Genomic DNA, 21,805 nt, shown 5'->3' with positions numbered 1-21,805 from the left:
CTTGGTTAAGGCTTATTAATTTTACCAGGGAGTGTATTTTGGTTAAAAAAAAAAAAAATCCAGTCACGGTGGCTCATGCCTGTAATCCCAGCACTTCGGGAGGCCAAGGCAGGTGGATCATGATGTCATGAGTTCGAGACCAGCCTGGTCAATACGGTGAAACCCTATCTCTACTAAAAATACAAAAATTAGTGGGGGGTGGTGGTGCACGCCTGTAATCCTAGCTACTCGGGAGGCTGAGGCAGAAGAATTTCTGGGACTTGGGAGGCGGAGGTTGCAGTGAGCTGAGACGGTGCTACTGCATTCCAGTCTGGGCGACAAAGCGAGAGTCTGTCTCAAAAAAAAAAAAAAAAAAGATTGTTTTACCATGTACTTTCACTTCTCCCTACTTCTCCTTCCTCTTTGCCATTTTTGGTACCACAGGAAAAGGTCTAGAGAAGACATCTAACAGCTCAGACTCCTTAAGGCACTCAGAAGAAGGTTACTCGGAGTACTCTTACTCCTTTCTGGGATCCTTCTTTCCTTGCAGTTTTAAGCGTCATAGGCAGCCTCCTCTGAGGTCTAAAACTCTGCTCTCATTTGTATTGTGTTACCTGATCGCTTTGGCTTTTGACCAGAAATTATTTGGTATTATGAGAGACTTGACCTTGGTGTATGTAATGGCAAGAGTAACAGTGTTAGACATGGCCAACTAGAGTTGTTTCCAATAAATGCTTGTTACTACAGGGGGCTACTCATTTGCACATTAGATAAACAACGGTGCGGTTTAAACACCTAGAAAAATGTATTTGCGGCAAAGTGACCAAAGTGTGTGGCCTGGTTTCCATGGTGCTTTCCTCTTTTGGGGGGACCTGGGATTCAGTGAAAGCCTTGATTTTTTTTTTTTTTTTAATTATACTTTAAGTCCTGGGATACATGTGCAGAACGTGCAGGCTTGTTACATAGCTATACATGTGCCATGGTGATTTGCTGCACCCATCAACCCGTCATCTAGGTTTTAAACCCCGCATGCATTTGGTGTTTCTCTTAATGCTATCCCTCCCCTTGCCCCCTACACCCTGACAGGCCCTGGTATGTGATGTTCCCCTCCCTGTGTCCATGTGTTCTCATTGTTCAACTCTCAGAAACCCTTGATTTTTAAACATCTAAATGCTTTGCCTTTTAACTGCATCCACTTTTTTCATATTTAAATTATTAGGCCCTATAAACTAAAAATACTTTGTTAGCCTTGTTCCTTAATGAGTTCTGTCCTGACCTCAGTGGTCCACTTGAAAAACACAGACTAAATTAAAAGCTGCCTATCTAAATGAGATTGCTCTCTTTATGCAGTCTTATGGTTAATTCCTAAGGAATCTTGGCATTCATTTTTAATCTTCCTTTGACATACCCAAGCTTCTTGAAAAATCAAATTCTCTCTGTGGTTTGAGATAGAAATTTGCTACCTGTTTTCTCTAAAACTCAGAAGGGATACTCCAGATAAGCCTTAAATTTTTCCATTTACAAAGGCGTAGTTTCAATCTGTCTTTTTAAACTAGTGAGTTTTACCTGTCTTATGGCTAAAATCCTAAAATCAAAACAACAAAGTCTTCGTGTGCAGATGTGTATGCTATACCTTGTGTCTCTCTATACATACATGTCTATGTATACGTGTATTTATAGCTATACATGTTTAATATTGTCTACACATGGTACCACATTAATTTCAAAATAAATGAGTACTCATAAATTAAGACCAAACGCTTTTCAAGTTCATGTGATTTTAGCAATCTTTGAGAAATAAAGATAGTTTTAAAATTATTGGTAAAATAATATTGAAATATCTTCAGAATTTTAATGTAGACATTTTTGTCTGAGTCTATTGATCAGGCAGGTTTACGGCCAAAAAACTGTTGCTTGATATTTTTGATACTTGATTAATTTGTTTCCGAGTCTGTGTATCTTGGTTTCAGTCTTTCGATTCACAGGTCTAGACAGATGCCCATGATGAGGCTGGGAGATAACACCTGGTCCATCTCTCCTATCCCAGTTATGCCTCTCCTGCTGGGAGATTAGATTCTCTCCTATCCCAGTTACGCATCCCCTGCTGGGAGATGCTGAGAGAAATTAGATTTTCCAGGCATTGTCTTTTGTCCCGGGCTCTGCATCTGATATGTAATTAAAATTACCTACTTCCTAGGTTTTTTACTAAAATAAAAGTTACTAATTATTAACACTATAATAACTATATGTAGTCAAAACTAGTAGATATAAGAGAAAAAATATGCAAAGTGTGTAAGGAAGCAGAGTATGTTTTTGGTAAGATGGATTATAAAAGGGCATGTAAATTTGTGTGATTTGTGGGTCTATGGTCTTTTTTTTTTTTTTTTTTTTTTTTTTTTTGAGAGAGGGTCTTGCTCTGTCACCCAGGCTGGAGTGCAGTGGTGTGATGGTGTGATCATGGCTCATTGCAGCCTTGACATCTCGGGATAAAGAGATCCTTCCAACTCAGCCTCCCAAGTAGCTGGGACTACAGGCTTGTGCCACAGTGCTTCACTAATTAAAAAAAATTTTTTTGTACAGATGGGGTGCCCCTTTGTTGCCAAGGCTGGTTTCAAATTTCTGGGCTCAAAGTGGTCCTCTTGCCTTGGCCTCCAAAAGTGCTAGGATTACAGGCTTGAGCCACCACACCCAGCCTTGGTTTTTGTTAAAGTGAAAGTAATTTTGTCTAGTTTAGAGGTTTCAAAGATTGTTTTAAATTGAAGAAATTTTAAAAATTGTAAGAGGTTATAAAACTGATTGAAATTGTATGGATTTGTTTATAAACTTTTATTAAAATTAGCTTTAGCATTAATAATACATGAATACAAAGGTAAAATTTGGTTTTCTCTTTTGAATAATCTTATAATATTAATAAGAGGTAGTAAAAAATTTTATTTGCTGTTTGAGTAAGCTGCGAAAAAAAAAAAGGAGGAAAGAGGGGGAGAGACAGTTTCAGTTTGCCTCATGCTGTCTTTATTAGACCTTATGATTGTTTAAGAAACTGAGTCTCTTCTCTATGCTTTTTGAAATTTCTGAATTATTATTTTGGCTAAATGAATGTCTTATTTTACAGAGACCTGTGATCTTATTTTGTGATATCAAGTATTTTAAACTTTTGACATTTGATAAACTTTCCAAAATCAAAATTCAAATGCTAAATTCAGTCTTTTTTACCTCAAACTATCTTTTTGAATATTAGAGCCCGTGAAAGTCCAAGAAAAACATATACAGCTTATTTGCCATGTTCAAATTATACAGGAAGCATTGTCAAGTCTGAAATGTGTTTTACTTTGCATTATATTTATATAAATGTGTTATTAAGATGTGTTCTAAAATTGTATGAGATTCCTAAAATTCTGATATGTTTTAGCATGTGTTATCAGTAGTATTTAATTATAATTATTATGTTAAATTGTTGCATGCTATAGAAATAACTGATTTTTCTTGTCAATTTTCTTTAACCATGCCAGTCTAAGACTTTTGTCATACACAGACAATTATTATTTTACTCTGACTCTTCTTAAAAGGTGATTTATAATCAGCTATAATCCAAAATTTGCTTCTTTCTGGAAATTCATGGAAAGTACTTTTATAAGTACTCTTAATTACAGGTTTCTAATAACTTTGGAGATTATACAATTTGATTAGGTAAAAATCACAAAATTTTTAGGACTCTAATTAAAAAGCTGATGCATTCATGACAACTGCTAACCCAACATCAAGCAGAGCAAGAGTTAATGAAATTGCCAAAAGTCATAGAAAACTGAAATCATTTTAATGACTTTTTTTGTTTGAACATTGCTGATTTTTTTTTCAGAGTTAAAACACTTTTTTAGGGCTATTTATATCTTACAAAAGATTGGATAAAGCATACTTTTGTGAACAAATTTGAAGCATATTTCTTTCTACCTGCCTTCTTCAGAATTTAGTAACTATTTGTGAGCATTTTTAGTTTCTAGGAATATAATGTTTTGTATAAGTTCAGCAAGAATATGTTTTGTTTTTTAACAGTACACAATTGCAGACACTGGTTATTTCATCAAGGATTTGAGTGGAGTGGTATATTTTTAGAAATGTCCAGACTACTTTGAGGAATTGAGTTTGACTTTATAGAGCCGATAAAAAGCCTCTTGGAAAGACTTGCCTGATACCTTGCCTATGTGATTTCTTTACAAAGTTCCTGACTTGCGGTAAAGCAGCATTCCCATCCTCCAGGTTGCAGACCAGCACATGTCTGTGGCCTGTTAGGAACTGGGCCACACAGCAGGAGGTGAGCAGTGGCAAGTGAGCATTACCGCCTGAGCCCCACCTTCTGTCAGGTCCACAGTGGCATTAGATTCTCATAAGAGCACGAATCCTATTGTGAACTGTTTATGCAAGGGATCTAGGTTGTGTGTTCCTTATGAGAGTCTAACTAATGCTTGATGATCTGAGGTGGAACAGCTTCATCCCAAAACCATTTCCTCCCCTGCCTCCTGGTCCTTGGAAAAATTGTCTTCCAGGAAACCAGTCCCCGGTGCCGAAAAGCCTGGGGACTGCTGAAGTAAAGAAAGTCACTTTCTGACAGGCCCAGGAATCTCAAGTTATTTTAGGACCCTGAGAAGAGAGAAATTCACCCAAATTCATACAGGTATGTACAAGCACAAATAAATCTTTGATTTGCTTAACCTCAAGAAGCTTTTAAAAGTCTAATCTGAGATTCCTTACAAGGAAAGTCTCAGTAAGCCAATTTAAAAAGATCTTATATGGCCAATCACATTTTTGCTGTACTTTATGCAAATAATCAGACCAAGTATAATATATAATATGACTAAAACTTATTTTGCAAATAAATAAGGACTATGACTTGTCTTTGGTAGAAATGGGAAATGGAGAGAGAAAAATTATCTTTCAAAAGAAAACTATACAGACACCTGTTGTTAGATTCTAGCCTTATTCATTGTTTTTGAGTTTTTATTATTTGCCTATAGTTTGGACTGAATCTTTAATTCTTTCTTGGCTACAAGTCTCCAAACTAAGGTTTTTAATTTTTTCTTCCGTTTTTTTCTGACCTGAAATTTCTAGAAATTAAAACTGTGCTTTTCATAAAGCCCTGCAGACTGAAGTTAGACAACTTAAACTTTGAGAGAAATAACAGCCACTTATATGTAAACAACCCTCACGCCTGCTGATGTGGACTTCTCAGAAAGTTCACTTGAACCCCTATTTTGTAACACAATTCAGAATAATCTGTCATATTGCCATTGCATTCTGAAGATGCTTCAGAGACTCTAGAAAAACTAGTCTATAGACTGCTCTAGACAGTTTTTAACCTCTTTTTAACCCTTGTTTTTTTTTTTTATTTCCTTAGAAATACTTATTAAAGATCTGTTTACCTGCATCACATATAGAGGCCTAGTCCACCTCCAATGCCACCTTCTAGAATGGGACACAGCTATTTAAGTGAACTGATCTATTCTCAGGACTAAGAGACTGACTAAACAAGACATGAGATAATATATTTAAATTTACTTTTTTCTATTTATCCCAATTTGTCTTTCCATCTTTTGTCTATTTCTATCTAACAACCTCTAATCCAAATCTCTCCAAAGCTGTTAGTTTGGCTGTTAATATGTGAAATGCTTTTTAAGTTTCAAAGTGGGGATTGAAGTAAATAAAAAATATTTTACTCCAAAATATATTTCTTTAACATATTCTGAAGTGATCCTGAAAATGTGTCTTTTGTGGGGGAAATTTGCATCTGTAGATCTGTAGAGAATTTGCATTAATGCAGCCAGCCCCTTCCCTTGTCCAGATCTAGGAAAGATTAACTGAGAGTTTGATACCTTTAAAGTACTGAAAATAAACATTCACCATCTAAATTCTCTGAGGGCTGCTGCCAATGAGTTTCATCTACATAACAAATCCACCTTTGCTAGCCAAGCCTCTTCCATTCTCTCTCCCATCACCTGTCTTGAAACTATTAATAAAACCTGGTTGTGGTCATGCTCTGAGTCTGCATTCTTTCTGTAACCTTAAGATGTTATATAAGCATCTATACCCCCTGGAAAGTTAAGGTCTTCATCCTTAAGGCTCCCATATATAAATGTTAAATAAATTTGTGTGACTTTTCTCGTATGTATCAATCTGCCTCATGTCAGTGACTGTTAGCAAAACCTCAGGGGGCATTTGGCCCCTATACTAGGCATCATAGAGCAGCTGTTCTAGACTTGACCTCAAATGAAGCAAAACTTCCATAATTAGATAGCAGTTTTACTTTTAATATGAAGTGTTAAAGTGAAACCCAGAAGATGAAAACCCACAAATAAACCTGCTCCAAAAGTAAATCCATCAACCTGCACAGAAGTGAAACAAAGATTTTTGTAAAGTGCGAGATACCATTTCTGTTCGTCTTAGAAATGTATAACCAATGAATTTGGCACTCAACAATGAAAACTTAGCACCAAGAAGACCTTTTGGGTCATGAAGAGAATGTTGGCCTGTAAGTCCAAAGACCTGGACCCCAGATTTTGCTCTGCCCAAGAGTCTATAAAATTTGGGACAATTTCCTCTTGCAGCTCCATTTTCCTGAATTGCTTTAAAAAATGGGGTTGGATTAAATGAAACTTTATGTTTTTGAACCTCTCAGCTGTAATACTGTGTGAACAGTATTTAATGACTTTTAAGCTGCTGTTAATGATACGCTTAGTACACCCCCTGTTTAATTCAAAGGAATATTGTTAATATCAAAAGTAACTTTGAAAATTAGATTGGAAATTAGAAATATATTATCATCTCATGTCTTTTGTTATTCGTAAACTACATAACATGAAATTTCACATGAGGAAGTAAACAAATGTCTGAGAGAAATCTTGGTGACAGTGATGGAAAATAAATAGAAACAAAATGGTTGAACAGGTGAACCCACAATGACTGATGAACGGGAAAGAGCAAATATTGATAAATTCCTTTCTAAATCGATTCTTTTGTGATATTCTCACCTTGCGATTTTAATATAAGAACAGTGATTATCAAGATGCTTAACAAAGTTTGCTAAGAGAAGGACACAACATACAAATTTGGATTTCACCCAACAGTGATTCAGGAAGCACTGTATTAATTCAACTGTCTTCATAGTTTAGTAATTGCTGAAATTTCTGTGGTCTCAGTCTTCATATAAAAATTCAAGGCCGAGCCCAGTGGCTCACGCCTGTAATCCCAGCACTTTGGGAGTCCGAGGCAGGTGAATCACAAGGTCAGGAGATCGAGACCTTCCTGGCCAACATGGTGAAACCCCGTATCTACTAAAAATATATTTTTAAAAAAGTAGCTGGGCATGGTGGCGCGTGCCTGTAGTCCCAGATACTCAGGAGGCTGAGGCAGGAGAATCGCTTGAACCCGGGAGGCGGAGGTTGCAGTGAGCTGAGATCACGCCACTGCACTTCAGCCTGATGAAAGAGTGAGACTCTGTCTCAAAAAAACAAACAAAAAAATCATATGAAAATGAGTTCCCTGTATAATTTGTGTAACATAACTTGTTGTGGTTGAACTAAAAAATATTGAAATGGGTGATAATCAAGGGTGGTAAAGGTATATGTGGAAACCAATCAAACTTAATTAATTTTATCTCACTGTCATAATGTTCTCAGAACATCAAGAAACTGGAGGACTCAAAGAGTTACTTGGTTTTTAAATCGCAATTAGCTAGTTTCTACTCAAATATAATGTGGCAATTTTTAACAACCTTGAAGAGTGACCATACTTGGTATATCTCTAGATACGAAGAAATAATGTTCAACCTGTTTTGAAGATGATGCTGATTAAAAGGCAGTGTTCTTAGCAGTATTCAGTAAGTTCTCTTGTATCTATAGACATTCATTAGCTGCAGAGGTTCATTAAACAACTCCATGATAATGAAATTTATTTTAACTGAGTGATTTTGAGAACGAGAGAGTTGAGATAAAATACTGACTATTTATTGTGGTGTTACAGCATGAGGAGGAGGGAAAGAATGGGGTGATTTAAATTAAGACAAGATCAGGGCTAATGTGATACTTTTGGGGCCTCTAAATTATTGGTCTAAGGATTATCTCGAGAGAAGCAGAAGGCAAAATTCCCTCTTCTCTAGCCTCAGATTGTTAAAGCAGTTCCAGTTTGTCTTATTTGTTAGGGAGCGGGCATGCACCTTCTATAAGTCCTATTGGAAGAAAACATATTGCTAAGATTTCACATTCAAAAAACATTTATTTAGTGTTTAAAGGATATGTATGATTGAATGCTGTGTTTAACATATCCACTCAGGATGTAACCTTTCTGGATTTTAATTCTATGTGTACCACTTATACTCTATGTGGCACTGTAAGTTAATATTTATAAGCTTTCCATTTATTTGTATAATGATAATATTAACTAATACTTATTAAGAAATTAACATCTCAGGTACTATTATAAGTGCTTAATATGTATTTATTTAATCCTCAGGACAATGCTATATGGTAGAAATTATTATTCTAATTTAATGAAGGAGTGTTTGAGAATTTAAATAAGTTCCCATAGCTAACAAATATTGATAGATGACCTGGGATGTGAACCCATAAAGCCTGATCTCTTTAGCTGGCACATTTAACCCTTACACATCAATAATTCTCAAGATAGTGGAGATAGTGATAGTACTGCTTTATGAAATAAAATGAGTAAGTGAAGCAATGCACATAAAGTGCCAAGTATAAGGCCTGGAACAGAGTAAGTTTTCAGAACTGTAATGTAAACTATCACTTGCATGTATTGTGTATCCAATATATTGCAGGCCCACTACAAACATCTAATTTAATCTTCAGAATACCACTACATTATTATTTAAATGTACAAGCTGTAGAAAAATAAACTATCTTAACAGAAACAAGATAATGAATGGATGAAAGAATCAGGATTTGGATAAAGTGTTTTGATTCCGTGGCTAATGCTCTTTCTGCTGTGCATTTTCTCTCCTATGCTCCACATTATCATAATTCTAATAACGTACTTATTGACAACAAAATGATGTGTATCACTTGAATGTGTCTTCTTCATAACACAAGGATTGTTATATATTTATGAAGGTGATCTAATATATTGACTAGAACTTTAACCCTTTTGTGCATATTAATATTCAATGGTTAATTACATAGAAGTCTGAAAACAACTAAATCATTAATTTTGGAGAGTGAAGCAGGACTAGGACATTCTTTGGCTTTTTAAACATCATTTAAGTTATTTAGCATTAATATGCTATACTCATTGAATACATAAATGATTGAAAAAGTGAACTGATAAGCTAGGAAATCAAAAGGGGGATTTATAAGCAAGAATGGATTGATTAGTCCATTGTGAAATGTTAATCAAATGCCTGCATATACTGTTACTTATTCAAATTGTACTCACATTTGGAATCAATTAGCCTCTGGAATTTGAAAGCCGGTTTCTACCAATCCGATCCATGGGGATAACAAATCGTCTTTTTGGATGATCTACTACTTTCCTGAAACAAACCAAGGAGGACATTTTTAAACTACAGTGCAAGTTATTGATCATTATTTTTGTTGTTTATTTTATGTAGCTCTGGGGGCTTTCTTTGGGAGTTGGAATAAACATGATAGTTCCCACTCACCAGTACTCACTATGTGCCAGACACTATCTCATATTTTCAACATCTGTGGGAGTAGATATTATTAGATATTATTAGCTCCATTTTACATATGAGGAAACTGAGGCTTAGAGAAGTTAACCTATCCAAATTCAAATAGACCAGACCAAAAGCCAAGTCTTATTAGCATACTAATCTGCCAACTAAGTGCTTTAGTTTGAGAAAATCCTGTCCCCCTTCAAATTTTATTTTTCTGTTATTTTGTGAATATTAAACTGGATAAGTAGTTTTTCACAAACTTTGCTTCAGAATGGCTCATCTAAAGAAGGATGATGGTGGGAGAGGAAAGAGTATGATGCTAAGACTGAATGTAGAGGTAAATATGACTGTCATGTCTTCCCTTAGACTCCACCCAGAGAAGCTTTGTGTGTGATGGTCGACATTTGCTTATATTCTCTTTGTTAAATACTGTTTGAAATAAATTAAACCTCTTCATTATTAAAATGAAGTATAAAAAATCCACACAGTACTACCAAAGGTCTAATATAACTTCCAGCTTATATTTTCTAAAAATTACCCCTTTAAAAATAAGATGCATTTTAGAAACTTTTCAATTTGATTTGTTAATATTATCATCACTTAGTTCTATCAAGCCAAAATCCTAACAAGAGAGGATCCAGAACTTTGACTGTATAACTTTCACTGGCCTTGGAGTTAAGAGAAGTGTGAATCTTTATGAAGAAAGAGACAGCAGGGAGAGTCTAAGAAGCCTATGTAAATCAGTGATTTAGCTCACAGAAAAGGTAACTGGCTTATAAAAGTGTTAGGCTTATTGTTGACAAAATACACATGCAGAAAAGAGGGCAGAAAGGAAGGCATATTATAAAAATATTAGACATATACAAATTTTAAGTGTAATAAATTCCCAGACCAAGCAACAGAACATGGCTAGCAGACAAACACTTTTGTAATGAGAGATAAACTTAAGAGGTTATTCTCCCACCAAATGTAAGGATTTCTGCTTGAGTACGATGGTGTGATCATGGCTTACTGCAGCCTCAACCTCCAGGGCTCAAGTGATCCTCCCACTTCAGCCTCCCAAGTAGCTGGGACTATAAGTGTGTACCACCATGTCTGATTAATTTTTTTGAATTCTTTGTAGAAATGGGAGTCTTGCCATCTTGCCCAGGCTCATTTCAAACTCCTGGGCACAAGGGATCCTTCATCTTGGCATCCTGAACTGCTGGGATTAAAGGTATGAGCCACCATGCCTGGCCTGCTTCAATTTTTTGACTAATAATGATATACTTCATTGCTTGAAAATCTCAGTGATGTAGGACTTAGTATCTAACAAGACAACTTAATTTTCAGCAGTTTAAACAGTCAAGAAAATATTTGCTTCAGAACATTTTCAATAGCTTCTTTAGTTCTTTTCTAATTACTAGTATTATATTATTAAACTATACTTATTTACCAATAATTACTTTATACTAATTTAAACACTAAACATGAATGAAAACCTCAATGCCCTCGAGGCTTTTCTTATTATGATCTAATTGTTTTTTCTATTATAATTTACTGTGTACCTGATATGTAGAAGGTTCTTTTTGTGGCTGTTTTGGGTGGAAGAAATGAGTCAGAAATAGCCTTTTCCCTCAAAAACCTATAACTGACTACTCTCAGATTGATGATGATTTAACGTAAATAGTAGACGAAAATAATTATGTCGTTTTTTTTCCTTAACTACACAGTCATATCAGTGCTCCTGATATTACTATGAAGTAAATAACTTATTAAAGGTCTTGGAGGCCCGGCGCGGTGGCCCACGCCTGTAATCCCAGCACTTTGGGAGGCTGAGGTGGGCAGATCACTTGAGGTCACGAGTTTGAGATCAGCCTGGCCAACATGGTGAAACCCCATCTCTACTAAAAATACAAAAATTAGCAGGGCATGGTGGCGTGCTCCTGTAATCCGAGCTACTCGGGAGTCCGAGGCATGAGAATCACTTGAACCTGGGAGGCTGAGTTTGCAGTGAGCGGAGATTGCACCACTGCCCTCAAACCTGGGCGACAGCGTGAGACTCTGACTCAGGGGGAAAAAAAGTCTGGGAAAGTATGGAGAACATGAGAGATTTTTATTGTTGTACCTTGTACTTTGAAAAAATCTATAAACATTGATTAGTCCTAATTAAAATAATGTATTTAAGGACAACTGATATTTACTTAATACCTTCTATGTGCCAGTGTGCTTGGTGCTATTGTATTAAAAGGCTAATAAAAATAGACATGGAACCTGATACGGTGTTTATACTCAAACGATATTACAGAAATAGGGCCATATTACATATTTCAACTTGTTCAACCTTCTTTTCTGCTGATTTACATCCATATTCCTTTCTAGGTTGGCTCTTATTATCTGTATTGACTATATGTGTGATCTTTTTTTTCTGCTAGATAAAAATTTGATCAATTCGGTGAGAAAAAAACTAGGAAAAAAGTATTTAATCCTTATCCTTACTCTAGCTACACCCTTGCCTCCCTTCTTCAGATTCCTGAAAAACATATCCTCTTAAGTGGTGTTCTATTGTTTGCACTTCTACATTTCTTGATGAAAGATTAACTACATATTTTTCAACTTGATAACCAAATAGGAAACAAGTTATTTGTAAAATTAATATAAATTTTATGGTTTAGAGTCATAAGAAACCATGCCTATCAGTCATGCTCTATGTCTTTGGTATAATTATAAATAACGACTATTGAAAGAAAACTATCTCCTTTACATTTTAAATTATCTTTATCCACATAAAGGAAATATATAAATTCTTAATTACACAGTTATTTTCCTTGTGGTAGTCAGAATAATGATTTTCCAGAGATGTCCACTTCATAATCTCCAGCAATTATAAATGTGTCACTTTATATAGCAAATGCATTTTGCAGATAGGATTAAGGTTAAGGACCTAGAGATGAAAAGATTATCCTGGGTTATCTGGTTGGGCCAATCTAGTCACCAGTCTATAAAAGTTCCTAATCAGTGACTAAGAGTGAGTCAGAGAACAGCAATCTGAGAAGGATTTAACCGCCATGGCTGGCTTTGAATGGAGCCATGAGTCAAGGCTTAGATAATGAATCAAGGAATGCTGTTGCCTCTAGTTCTTCTCCTTCTTCTCCTCCTCCTTCTCCTTCTTCTTCGTCTTCCTTTTCTTCTTCCTTTTCATCTTCCTCTTCCTCTTCCCCTTCCCCTTTACCTTTCCCTTCCCCTTCTTCTTTTCTTTCTTTCTTTTTTTTTTTTTTTTTTGAGACAGGGTCTCGCTCTGTCACCCAGGCTGGAGTGCAGTGGCACCATCTTGGCTTCTGCAACCTTCACCTCCTGGGCTCAAGCAATTCTCCTGCCTCAGCCTCTTGAGTAGCTGGGATTACAGGTGGTGCCACCATGCCTGGGTAATTTTTGTATTTTTAGCAGAGACAGGGTTTCATCATGTTGGCCAGGCTGGTCTCAAACTCCTGACCTCAGGCAATCCACCCACCTTGGCCTTCCAAAGTTCTGGGATTACTGGCGTGAGCCACCACACCCGGCCTACTAGTTCTTGAAAGCAAATGGGGATCTTGGTCCTGCCACTGTAAGGAACTGAATTCTGCCAGCAACGTGAATGAGAGGAAGTGAAAAACCAACCCTCCCAGATGTTTGAAGGACTCGCAAGAAAGGGAAGGAAATAGCAGCTGGGGAAAGCAGTCACGTGATACCTGCACTGATTCCCCAAACTCCCTTTAGAAATAGATGTTGTCAGGAAAAAATAATATGTTTACTCTTTTTTTTTTTGAGACAGAGTTTCACTCTTATCGCCTAGGCTGGAGGGCAATGGCGCAATCTCGGTTCACGGCAACCTCTGCCTCCCAGGTTCAAGCAATTCTCCTGCCTCAGCCTCCCGAGTAGCTGGGATTACAGGCGCCCACCACCATGCCCAGCTGATTTTTTGTTCGTTTAGTAGAGACAGGGTTTCACTATGTTGGCCAGGCTGGTCTTGAACTCCTGACCTCAGGCGATCCAACTGCCTCGGCCTCCCAAAGTCCTGGGATTACAGGTGTGAGCCACCGTGCCCGGCCCCTTTTACTCTTTTTGAGATAAGTATAATTAAAACAGAACATTCTTTGGTCTCTCCTACCAAAATTTATTTTCTCAAAAATGAAGGTAAATAAGTGAAAATGTGTTTTTTTTTTTGCTTTACTACAGTTGATCTTTCCCTGCTCAATCAAATAACAGGCAGCTGCGGTATAGTGGAAAGCAAAATAAATTCTGTTTTACTTCCTTTCTTTCCTTTTTCCCCATTCTCTCCTCACCTCCTTTCCCCCAGATTTGATCCAAAATGTATTAGAAACCAGGAGATGGAGGATTTGGGTTCTACTTGATTTATTTACTGATAGTATGACCCTCTGCAAGTCTTTTATTCTAAGCTACTCTTTCCTTTTTAATAAAATTCAGATAATAATTGCTATGCCCATCTTCTGGAGCTGTTTATTCACTTAACAAACTTATTTGTTAAGTGATATTTGATTGTTTCGTGCATTACCATGTATTACACGGACTTAACCATGTGTTATGTGTTGTCCTCTGCATTGGGGATACTACTCAGGTAACACATGTAAAAACATTTCATACATTTCAACTGATACTAATTTTTCCTACCAGTCTAGTCCAGTTGTTTTCAATTTGTAGTTATTTCTATAGATAAAAGCTTTATAAAAGAGAGCAATATCTGAAAAGTTAAGTAAAGAATTGTCCCAGTAAAAAAGTATCCCTCCTACACAATATATAGTGGCCCCTGACAGACCTTCCAGAAACACCGTAGGCTCCTCAGAGCAGAGTTTAAGTGAAAACTACTGGTCAAGTGGATAAAATAGTAACTCATGGTTTTACCCTAGCAACAGATTCATAATTACTTTGACTCATCTTATCAAATTGGGGATTGGTTGCAAATGCTTACAGATATCTGGAAATCAAATAAAAATAAATAAAACATATATATATAAATCAATTCATTTTAAAATTTTTAGTACTAATACAAAATAAAAATAATTTTCATAAAGCACATAATCAGAAACCATAATAGCCTGGTTAAATACTTTCTATACAATCTATATCCATCAGAGGTGAAACAGCAAGCTAGTAGTTATTTTAATATTTTTGTTGATATGAAATATATATATAATATATGAAATATAAATTTATTTATATTATATTTATAATATATATATAATGGTGCTACATTCTAAAATGCATTACTGGCATGAATGTAGTGTATGAAAAACTTAACGTTAGATAGAAAATATAATCTTAAAACCAAAAGGTAAAGCTGTACTTTTTGACTATCTAGTCCCTCTTGTGACAAAATAATGGTATGACATGGCTTATATGATATATGCATTTAAAACAACCCACGTTTTCCATTCTGAAATATTTTGTAAGTAAAGTAGTTTAAGGATATAGAATATTTATCAAACTAATGTAATGACAATGATTAGATTGTTTATTTTAAATGAAACTTTAATTTTCACACGAAAATCTAAACTTCCTATGTGAAACAGGATTTTCTTTAACATTTATAATCTTGGATAACTCCATTTCTAAAGGTATTTTACATTCTAAAAAACAGCAGGTGGAAAAATGTTTTTAAACTTTTTGTTGAGAATCACTTCACACATACAGAACCTATACATTTGTCTATGCTCCATTTAAAGAGAGTAAAAATGAACAGCCCTATTCCCAGCCCCCAGCATAGGAAATAAGGCATTACCACTACTTTAGAAATTCTGGTATTCCTTCTCCCAAACTGCAGCTGTCTCATGGCTCAGTCCCAGAGTAATCTATAGACTAAATTTTGGTCTAATAATTCCCTTGATTTTCTTCATAATCTTAGAATCTATATGTATTCTTCAAAAATCTGTTGTTTTCTTGACAGTTCCAGAATTTTACTTAAAAGGAATTGAGTACGAAAAACAATGTACAGCATTGTGACTATAGTTAATAATGTTGATATTAACATGTAAATAATGTTAATATTAATTATTATGTTATTAATGATGTTAATAATAATGTATACTTGAAATTTGCTAAAAGCAGATCTCAAGTGTTCTCACCAAAACAAAAAACAAAAAACGGTAGCTGTCAGGTGATAGATATGTGAGTGTGGTATCATTTCACAATGTGTACATATATCAAAACATGCTGTACACCCTAAATATATACAATTTATATTGTCAATCATAGCTCCATCAAGCTGGGACAAAAATTATATATGAATTTTTCTCCACCTCTTTCAGCAAATATTATGTGTTTTGAGATTTCTCCAAGCTGACACGTGGAGCTGTAGTTCCTTTATTTTACTGCTGTATAATATTTCATTGTATGAATACACAACCATTTGTTTATCCATCCTACTGTACATGGAAATTTGAGGTATTTCCTCTATTTGTTGTTGTTATGTACTGTTCAGCTGTACCTGCCTTTGGTGTTCATGTAAGGATTCCTCTACAGTATATTCCCAGTAGTATAATTGACAGCTATGCTTATACTTAATTTTATTACATAGTGTCATATTATTTTCCAAAGTTATTGTACAAATTTACGAACTCAAGAGCAGTGTATGATAGTTCCTATTATTTCAAATTTATGCTAACCCTTGTATTGTGGGATTTTTAATTTTGCCAGCCTAATGCTTTGGTAATCATATCTCACTGTGGTTTTAATTTACTTTCCCTGAATACTAATGATGTTGCTCAGCTTTTCATTTGTTTATTGGCCACTTGGATTTCTTCTTTTGAAAGTGCCTGTTTGAATCTGCTGCCTGTTTTTCTGTTGTTTTTTTTCTTTTAAACATTTATCTGTAGGAAGGCTTTGAATACTCTGAATATTAGACTTTGAGAGTTATAAATTTCAAATATCTTCTCCCATCTGTGATTCATCTTCTTTATTGTGATTTTTTTCAAAATCCTTGATGTGGTTTTAAAACATCAATATTTTTGCATCTCATGTAATAAATCACCTCTACCCTAATATTATGAAGATATTTTCCTATGTCATAAAATATTTTTGTAGTTTTGCCTTTTACATTTCAGTTTTTAATACGTTGAAATTAATTTTTGCAAGGCGCAGTGGCTCGTATCTGTACGACCAGCTACTTGGGAGACTGAGGAGGGAATACCCCTTGAGTCCAGGAGTTCCGATCAGATTGAGCAATATAGCGAGACCGCGTCTCAAAACAAAATAAACAAGAAAAAATTTAATTTGTATTTATGGGGTGAGTAAAAATCGTGTTTCTTTTTAAAAAAATCTATATTCATGCCTAATGATTCAGAAATTTTAGATTCAGCTTGTCAAGTTCCATAGAAATCCTATTGCTGTTCTGACTAGAATTGTATTGAATCCAGGTATAACTCATTTAGGGAAGAATTGAAATCTTTATGATATTGAGTCTTACTATCCAAGATCGTTTATTTAGAGTGTTTTTAACGTCTTCAAATAAATTGTTAAAATTTTCTCCAAAAGACCTTTTTGTTGTTGTAAGTGGCATCATTTAAGAATATATGTTGTAGGCATTTTTTAATGGTGTCCCTTACTTGGTTAAAAGAAGTTTCCTTCCATTATTAATTTACTAGTGATTTCAAACATAGGTGGGGGTTTAGCTTTATTGAATGCTTTTTCTGAATCTATAGAGATGATGTGATTTATATCTTTAATTTATATATTTAACTCCATTAATTGATTTTCAAAGTAAATTAAGCTCATATTGTATTTTTGTGATAAACAACATGATAATGGTATTTTTTTTTAAATACATTGCTGGATTTGTTTTGCTATTTTTTTTGGTAGGAATTTTCTATCTGTAGTCATTAATGAGGCTGTCCTACAATTTTCTTTTCTTGTTCTCTCCATATGTGGTTTTGGTGTTTAGATAACGTTATTCTCATTAAATGAGTTGAGAATTGCACCTTCTTTTTGGTTATCTTTCTGTTATTTATTTAATCACATTGTAGTTTGAGAACATGTTTTGTATGATAACTATGCCTTTAAAACTTGTAAGGCTTATGTTACAGACTAGTACTTCATTTAAAATTTCCATGTCTAAATGTTGTTTAATTGTTCTTCATAGGTGTTTCAAGTGTCATTAAAACTTTTTTTCCTTCCATTTGTTGGATACAACAACTTTTAATGATCCTGCTTATGGTTTCGAGTTCCAAGGAAAGAAACTTGGAATCAGTGTGTGGAAAATGTTCCTTAAAATCAATAGTCTGATTTCACTATACAACTTAAAGGGGCACTAAAATGCTAGCCCTCCTTTAAGAAAGGCACAGAGCTGGCCAGGCGCGGTGGCTCACGCCTGTAATCCCAGCACTTTGGGAGGCCGAGGCGGCTGGATCACGAGGTCAGGAGATCGAGACCATCCTGGCTAACATAGTGAAATCCCGTCTCTACTAAAAATACAAAAAAAATTAGCCGGGCGTGCTGGCGGGCGCCTGTATTCCCATCTACTCGGTAGGTAGGCTAAGCCAGGAGAATGGCGTGAACCCGGGAGGCGGAGCTTGCCGTGAGCCGAGATCGTGCCACTGCACTCCAGCCTGGGCAACAGAGCAAGGCTCCATCTCAAAAAAAAAAAAAGGAAAGGAAAGGCACAGAGCTCCACCAACATTGAATTCTCTCCAAAATAAGGGAAAACAGAAATAGCTAAAAAAGAATGTTCTTTCAAATAGTTCAGTAATTTAGATTAGTAAAACAGGGAAGTTAATTATTATAGTATAAACCTTACATGATTGTACTAGCCAGGCTCCAAGGTGGACCCCAATAATTGTACCATTATGTAGTCTCCTTCCACATTGAATAGGGCTGACTTCTCTAATCAGTAGACTATTGTGGCAATGACACTGTTGGAAGTAATGAAAGCTATCGCAGCTTCTGCCTCACTTTGTTGGATCACTTATTCTGGGGGCAGCTGGCTGCCATTTCCTAAGTGCATGCTAACAACCCTTTAGAGAGGTTTACGTGGCAAAGAATTAAGGCCTCTTGCCAACAGCCAGTGAGGAACAGAGACTTTCTGCCTTCAGCCAAGTGAGTGGGCCATTTTGGAAGTGCATACTCCAGCCTCAGTATAACTTTCAGATAACTGAAGCCCTGGCCAACATTTTCACTGTAACCTTGAGAGAGACCCTGAGCTGGAAAAAAATGAGTCAAGCTTTTCCTGGATTTCCGATGCACAAAAAGTGTGTGAGAACAAAAATGTTTATTGCTGTCAATTTTAGGTAATTGTTGCATAGCAATAGATATCTAATACCATGAGATTCACAGTGCTCTGAGATTCCATGAGAGAAGAGACCACACCCAATTTGGGGGTTCTAGAAAAAACTTAGAAAACTTAGGAAAAACTTAAGGAGCATGTAGAAAAAATAAATGATCATCCATGAATCTTGCAATCTTGGTTACTGCAATTTAAAATTAAAATGCAAAACTAAAATGTTTACATTAGGATAGATATCACTATACACAACCTTGGAAGGACTGACATGTGAGAACAGACCAAGCTGAAGGACTTGGCAAGAACCTGTGAAGGATGAGAAGGAAAATAATCAAAGTGTACAAAACCATGTTAAAATTTAAATTCAAATTCCAGAATGATAGGATGAAGGAGCACATTAAATCTGAATAGTGATATGGTTTTAAGGAACCAAAACATAATGGCTTTTTTTTTCAAGTCCACATTCAGAAACAGTAGAGAAATAAAATATGAGTGATCAATGTATAGTAAACAAAATGTCATTTTTATTGCTGATCAAGCTGAACATAAAGTGTCTTTACATCTGAATTTCATAGGGCTTCCTGTTGTTTTCTCCCTGTATTAGACAGACTTTTATAACTAGTCAGTGTTTTCCAATAAAAAGAGGAAGCAAGCCGATAACCTGAACAGGCTCAACTACTCCTCCCAAACTGACCAATCAGAGAAGTGGCCATTCCTTCCCTGGGAAGCAGTGAATAAAAGGCTGAGCAAAAGCCAATTTTTTTCCTAACAGGAGTTCCTTCACATAGAGGACAGAAACAATTGGTTACCACTTAATAAATGGGGTAGTTTTGAATAACAGAAGAAAGTGCTAATTCACTTAGCAGAAAGTTTACTTTTGACTTCTGGGATCCTGTCTCAAAAGTGATAATTCACTTTTCAACCGATTTTGCTCAATTCATGATGATGGTGCTGACTAGGCATAATATCAGCTTCTGATGTATTATCTCAAGGAATTGGCCACATGGACAGGCATTCAGAAAGAAACCATGAGTACTGGAATCACATAATGAGATTTAAGTGACTGTATTGGCATGTTTAATTTGGAAATGGCTGTAGATGAAGCAGGAAAATAGGGTCTGGAGGCAGGGAACATAAGCCAGATTCACACTTCAGCTATGACAGAAAATATCCTCTCCATAGGGCATGCCCAGTATGTGACTTTGTAACTTTATTTCATCCGTTCATTTACACAGGGCGTACACCAAGTAACCAGTGGAATCCTTTAGAGGGTATTTAAAACCCCTCAAAATTCTATAACGGGGCCCTTGAGCCCCTTTGCTCAGGCCTGCTCCCACACTATGGAGTGTACTTTCATTTTCAATAAATTTCTGCATTTGTCACTTCATTCTTTCCTTGTTCATCCTTTCCTTGTTTTGTTTGTGTGTTTTGTTCAATTCTTTGTTCAAGACGCCGAGAACCTGGACACCCTCTACCGGTAATATAGAGTTTACTGTACAAGGCAGAGAAGAGCTCCATTTGCTTGGCTCACGAACCTTGAGGAGCTAATGACACTTTTAAAACTTCTGTTCGGCAAGTGGATTTATACAAAAATATCCTGTAGAATGTTCTTTTGGGGATTAGGGTGTGTAATATACATTGCAAAGCCTATATATGGAATCGAGTATTATCCCTTTTGGGAGAAAGTTTTAAAGCTTCATACATAAATTGGGTTGGGAGAAAAGGTAAAAGGACTGTCTCATCCTGTGGTCTTGAGCTGAGCTGAGAAGAAGGCTGCAGGAAAGAACAGCCACTGGCAACAAGGGCCCGAGATCATCATGCTCAATGGCATTTCCCACTGTGTAGGAAGGCAGCACTTAAAAGGGCGGCACACTCTAGTGAAAGAACATGGAATCTCCTCACATCACTACGCCAAAGGGAAAGTTAGGATCGGGAACTGAGTCAATACTACTGCCTTCCTTTTGTTTCTAAACTGATAGCTATAATTCCACAACCCCGTATCACAGCCTCAGTTCCTCCACTCCCTCTTTTCACATGTTTACTTTATCTTACGTAAACTGTAGATTTACTGAGCATGAGAGAATGCATAATTGACTTTTCCCTCTACTTCCTCTTGTCACATGTAAAATGTAGATTTACTGAGGCTAATCAGAGCTTTACAAGAATGGAAGCATCTGCCTCACTGCCTGCCCTTCCTGCCTTTTTCCCCCTCCTGCGTGCTCTTTCCCCTTGAAAACACCTTTTGGAAAAAGCGCAGGTCACGGGTGCTTGGATCTCATACAAGAAAGCTCCACACCTGAAATGGAGCTCATTTTCAACTACGTCCTCTGGAGATGACCAAATAAGAGCTAAAAAAGAAAAGCATAAACCTTGAGATGCCGCAATTGGCTCAGTTCTGTGGCATTTCTCACAACAAATTAGAAAGAAAATAAAATGTTAGAATTTTTACCTTAATCTTTGAGATTTTTGCCAAGAAGGGCAATCATATCTGACAAATTGAATCTGGCATTGCTATTCTCAACTTTAGCCTGAACCTATTGTTACAGTGCATAGAGTTGTACTGGGGCATGAACAGGAACGGGGCAGAAGAGGGCCCCCACACCCCACCAGGAAAGTCAGGTGACCATAGGTGACGGTCAGGCATTTGTCACACTGCCTCTCTAAAATAATAATTGGTCACAGCCAGCACCAGGGAAAGGCAGTTTCTCTATAGATCAGAAATATCTGAAGCTGGTGATTGGCAGCTTCCTGATAAGATCTTAGGTGTTGGGCGAGTTTGCTCAAGCATGTGCTTTAAGAGGTCAAATGTTGGCGTTTAACTGGTACGTGATCTTCTAGGGGCATTCCGCTGAAAGAAGGACGCCAGGTGCCGGAAGTAGGCCAGCATATAATACCCTAAG

At 36.3% G+C, this 21,805-nt stretch overlaps 1 protein-coding gene across 2 annotated transcripts in view; it reads right to left on the bottom strand.

The window, feature by feature from the left end:
- The window catches only part of OSTN (osteocrin), a 72,139-nt gene that overhangs the window by 6,054 nt on the left and 44,280 nt on the right, over positions 1–21,805 (bottom strand). The window contains exon 3 of one of the 2 annotated variants that reach the window (XM_054550484.1): positions 9,430–9,514. Coding sequence (XP_054406459.1) covers positions 9,430–9,514 — 85 coding nt within the window. 2 annotated transcript variants of the gene reach the window in all.

Source organism: Pongo abelii, chromosome 2 (genome assembly GCF_028885655.2).
Source record: "Pongo abelii isolate AG06213 chromosome 2, NHGRI_mPonAbe1-v2.0_pri, whole genome shotgun sequence".
NCBI classification, from domain to species: Eukaryota; Metazoa; Chordata; class Mammalia; order Primates; family Hominidae; genus Pongo; species Pongo abelii.
The sequence above is the reverse complement of the archived record's forward strand: the minus strand, read 5'-3'. Positions and strand labels throughout refer to the sequence as shown.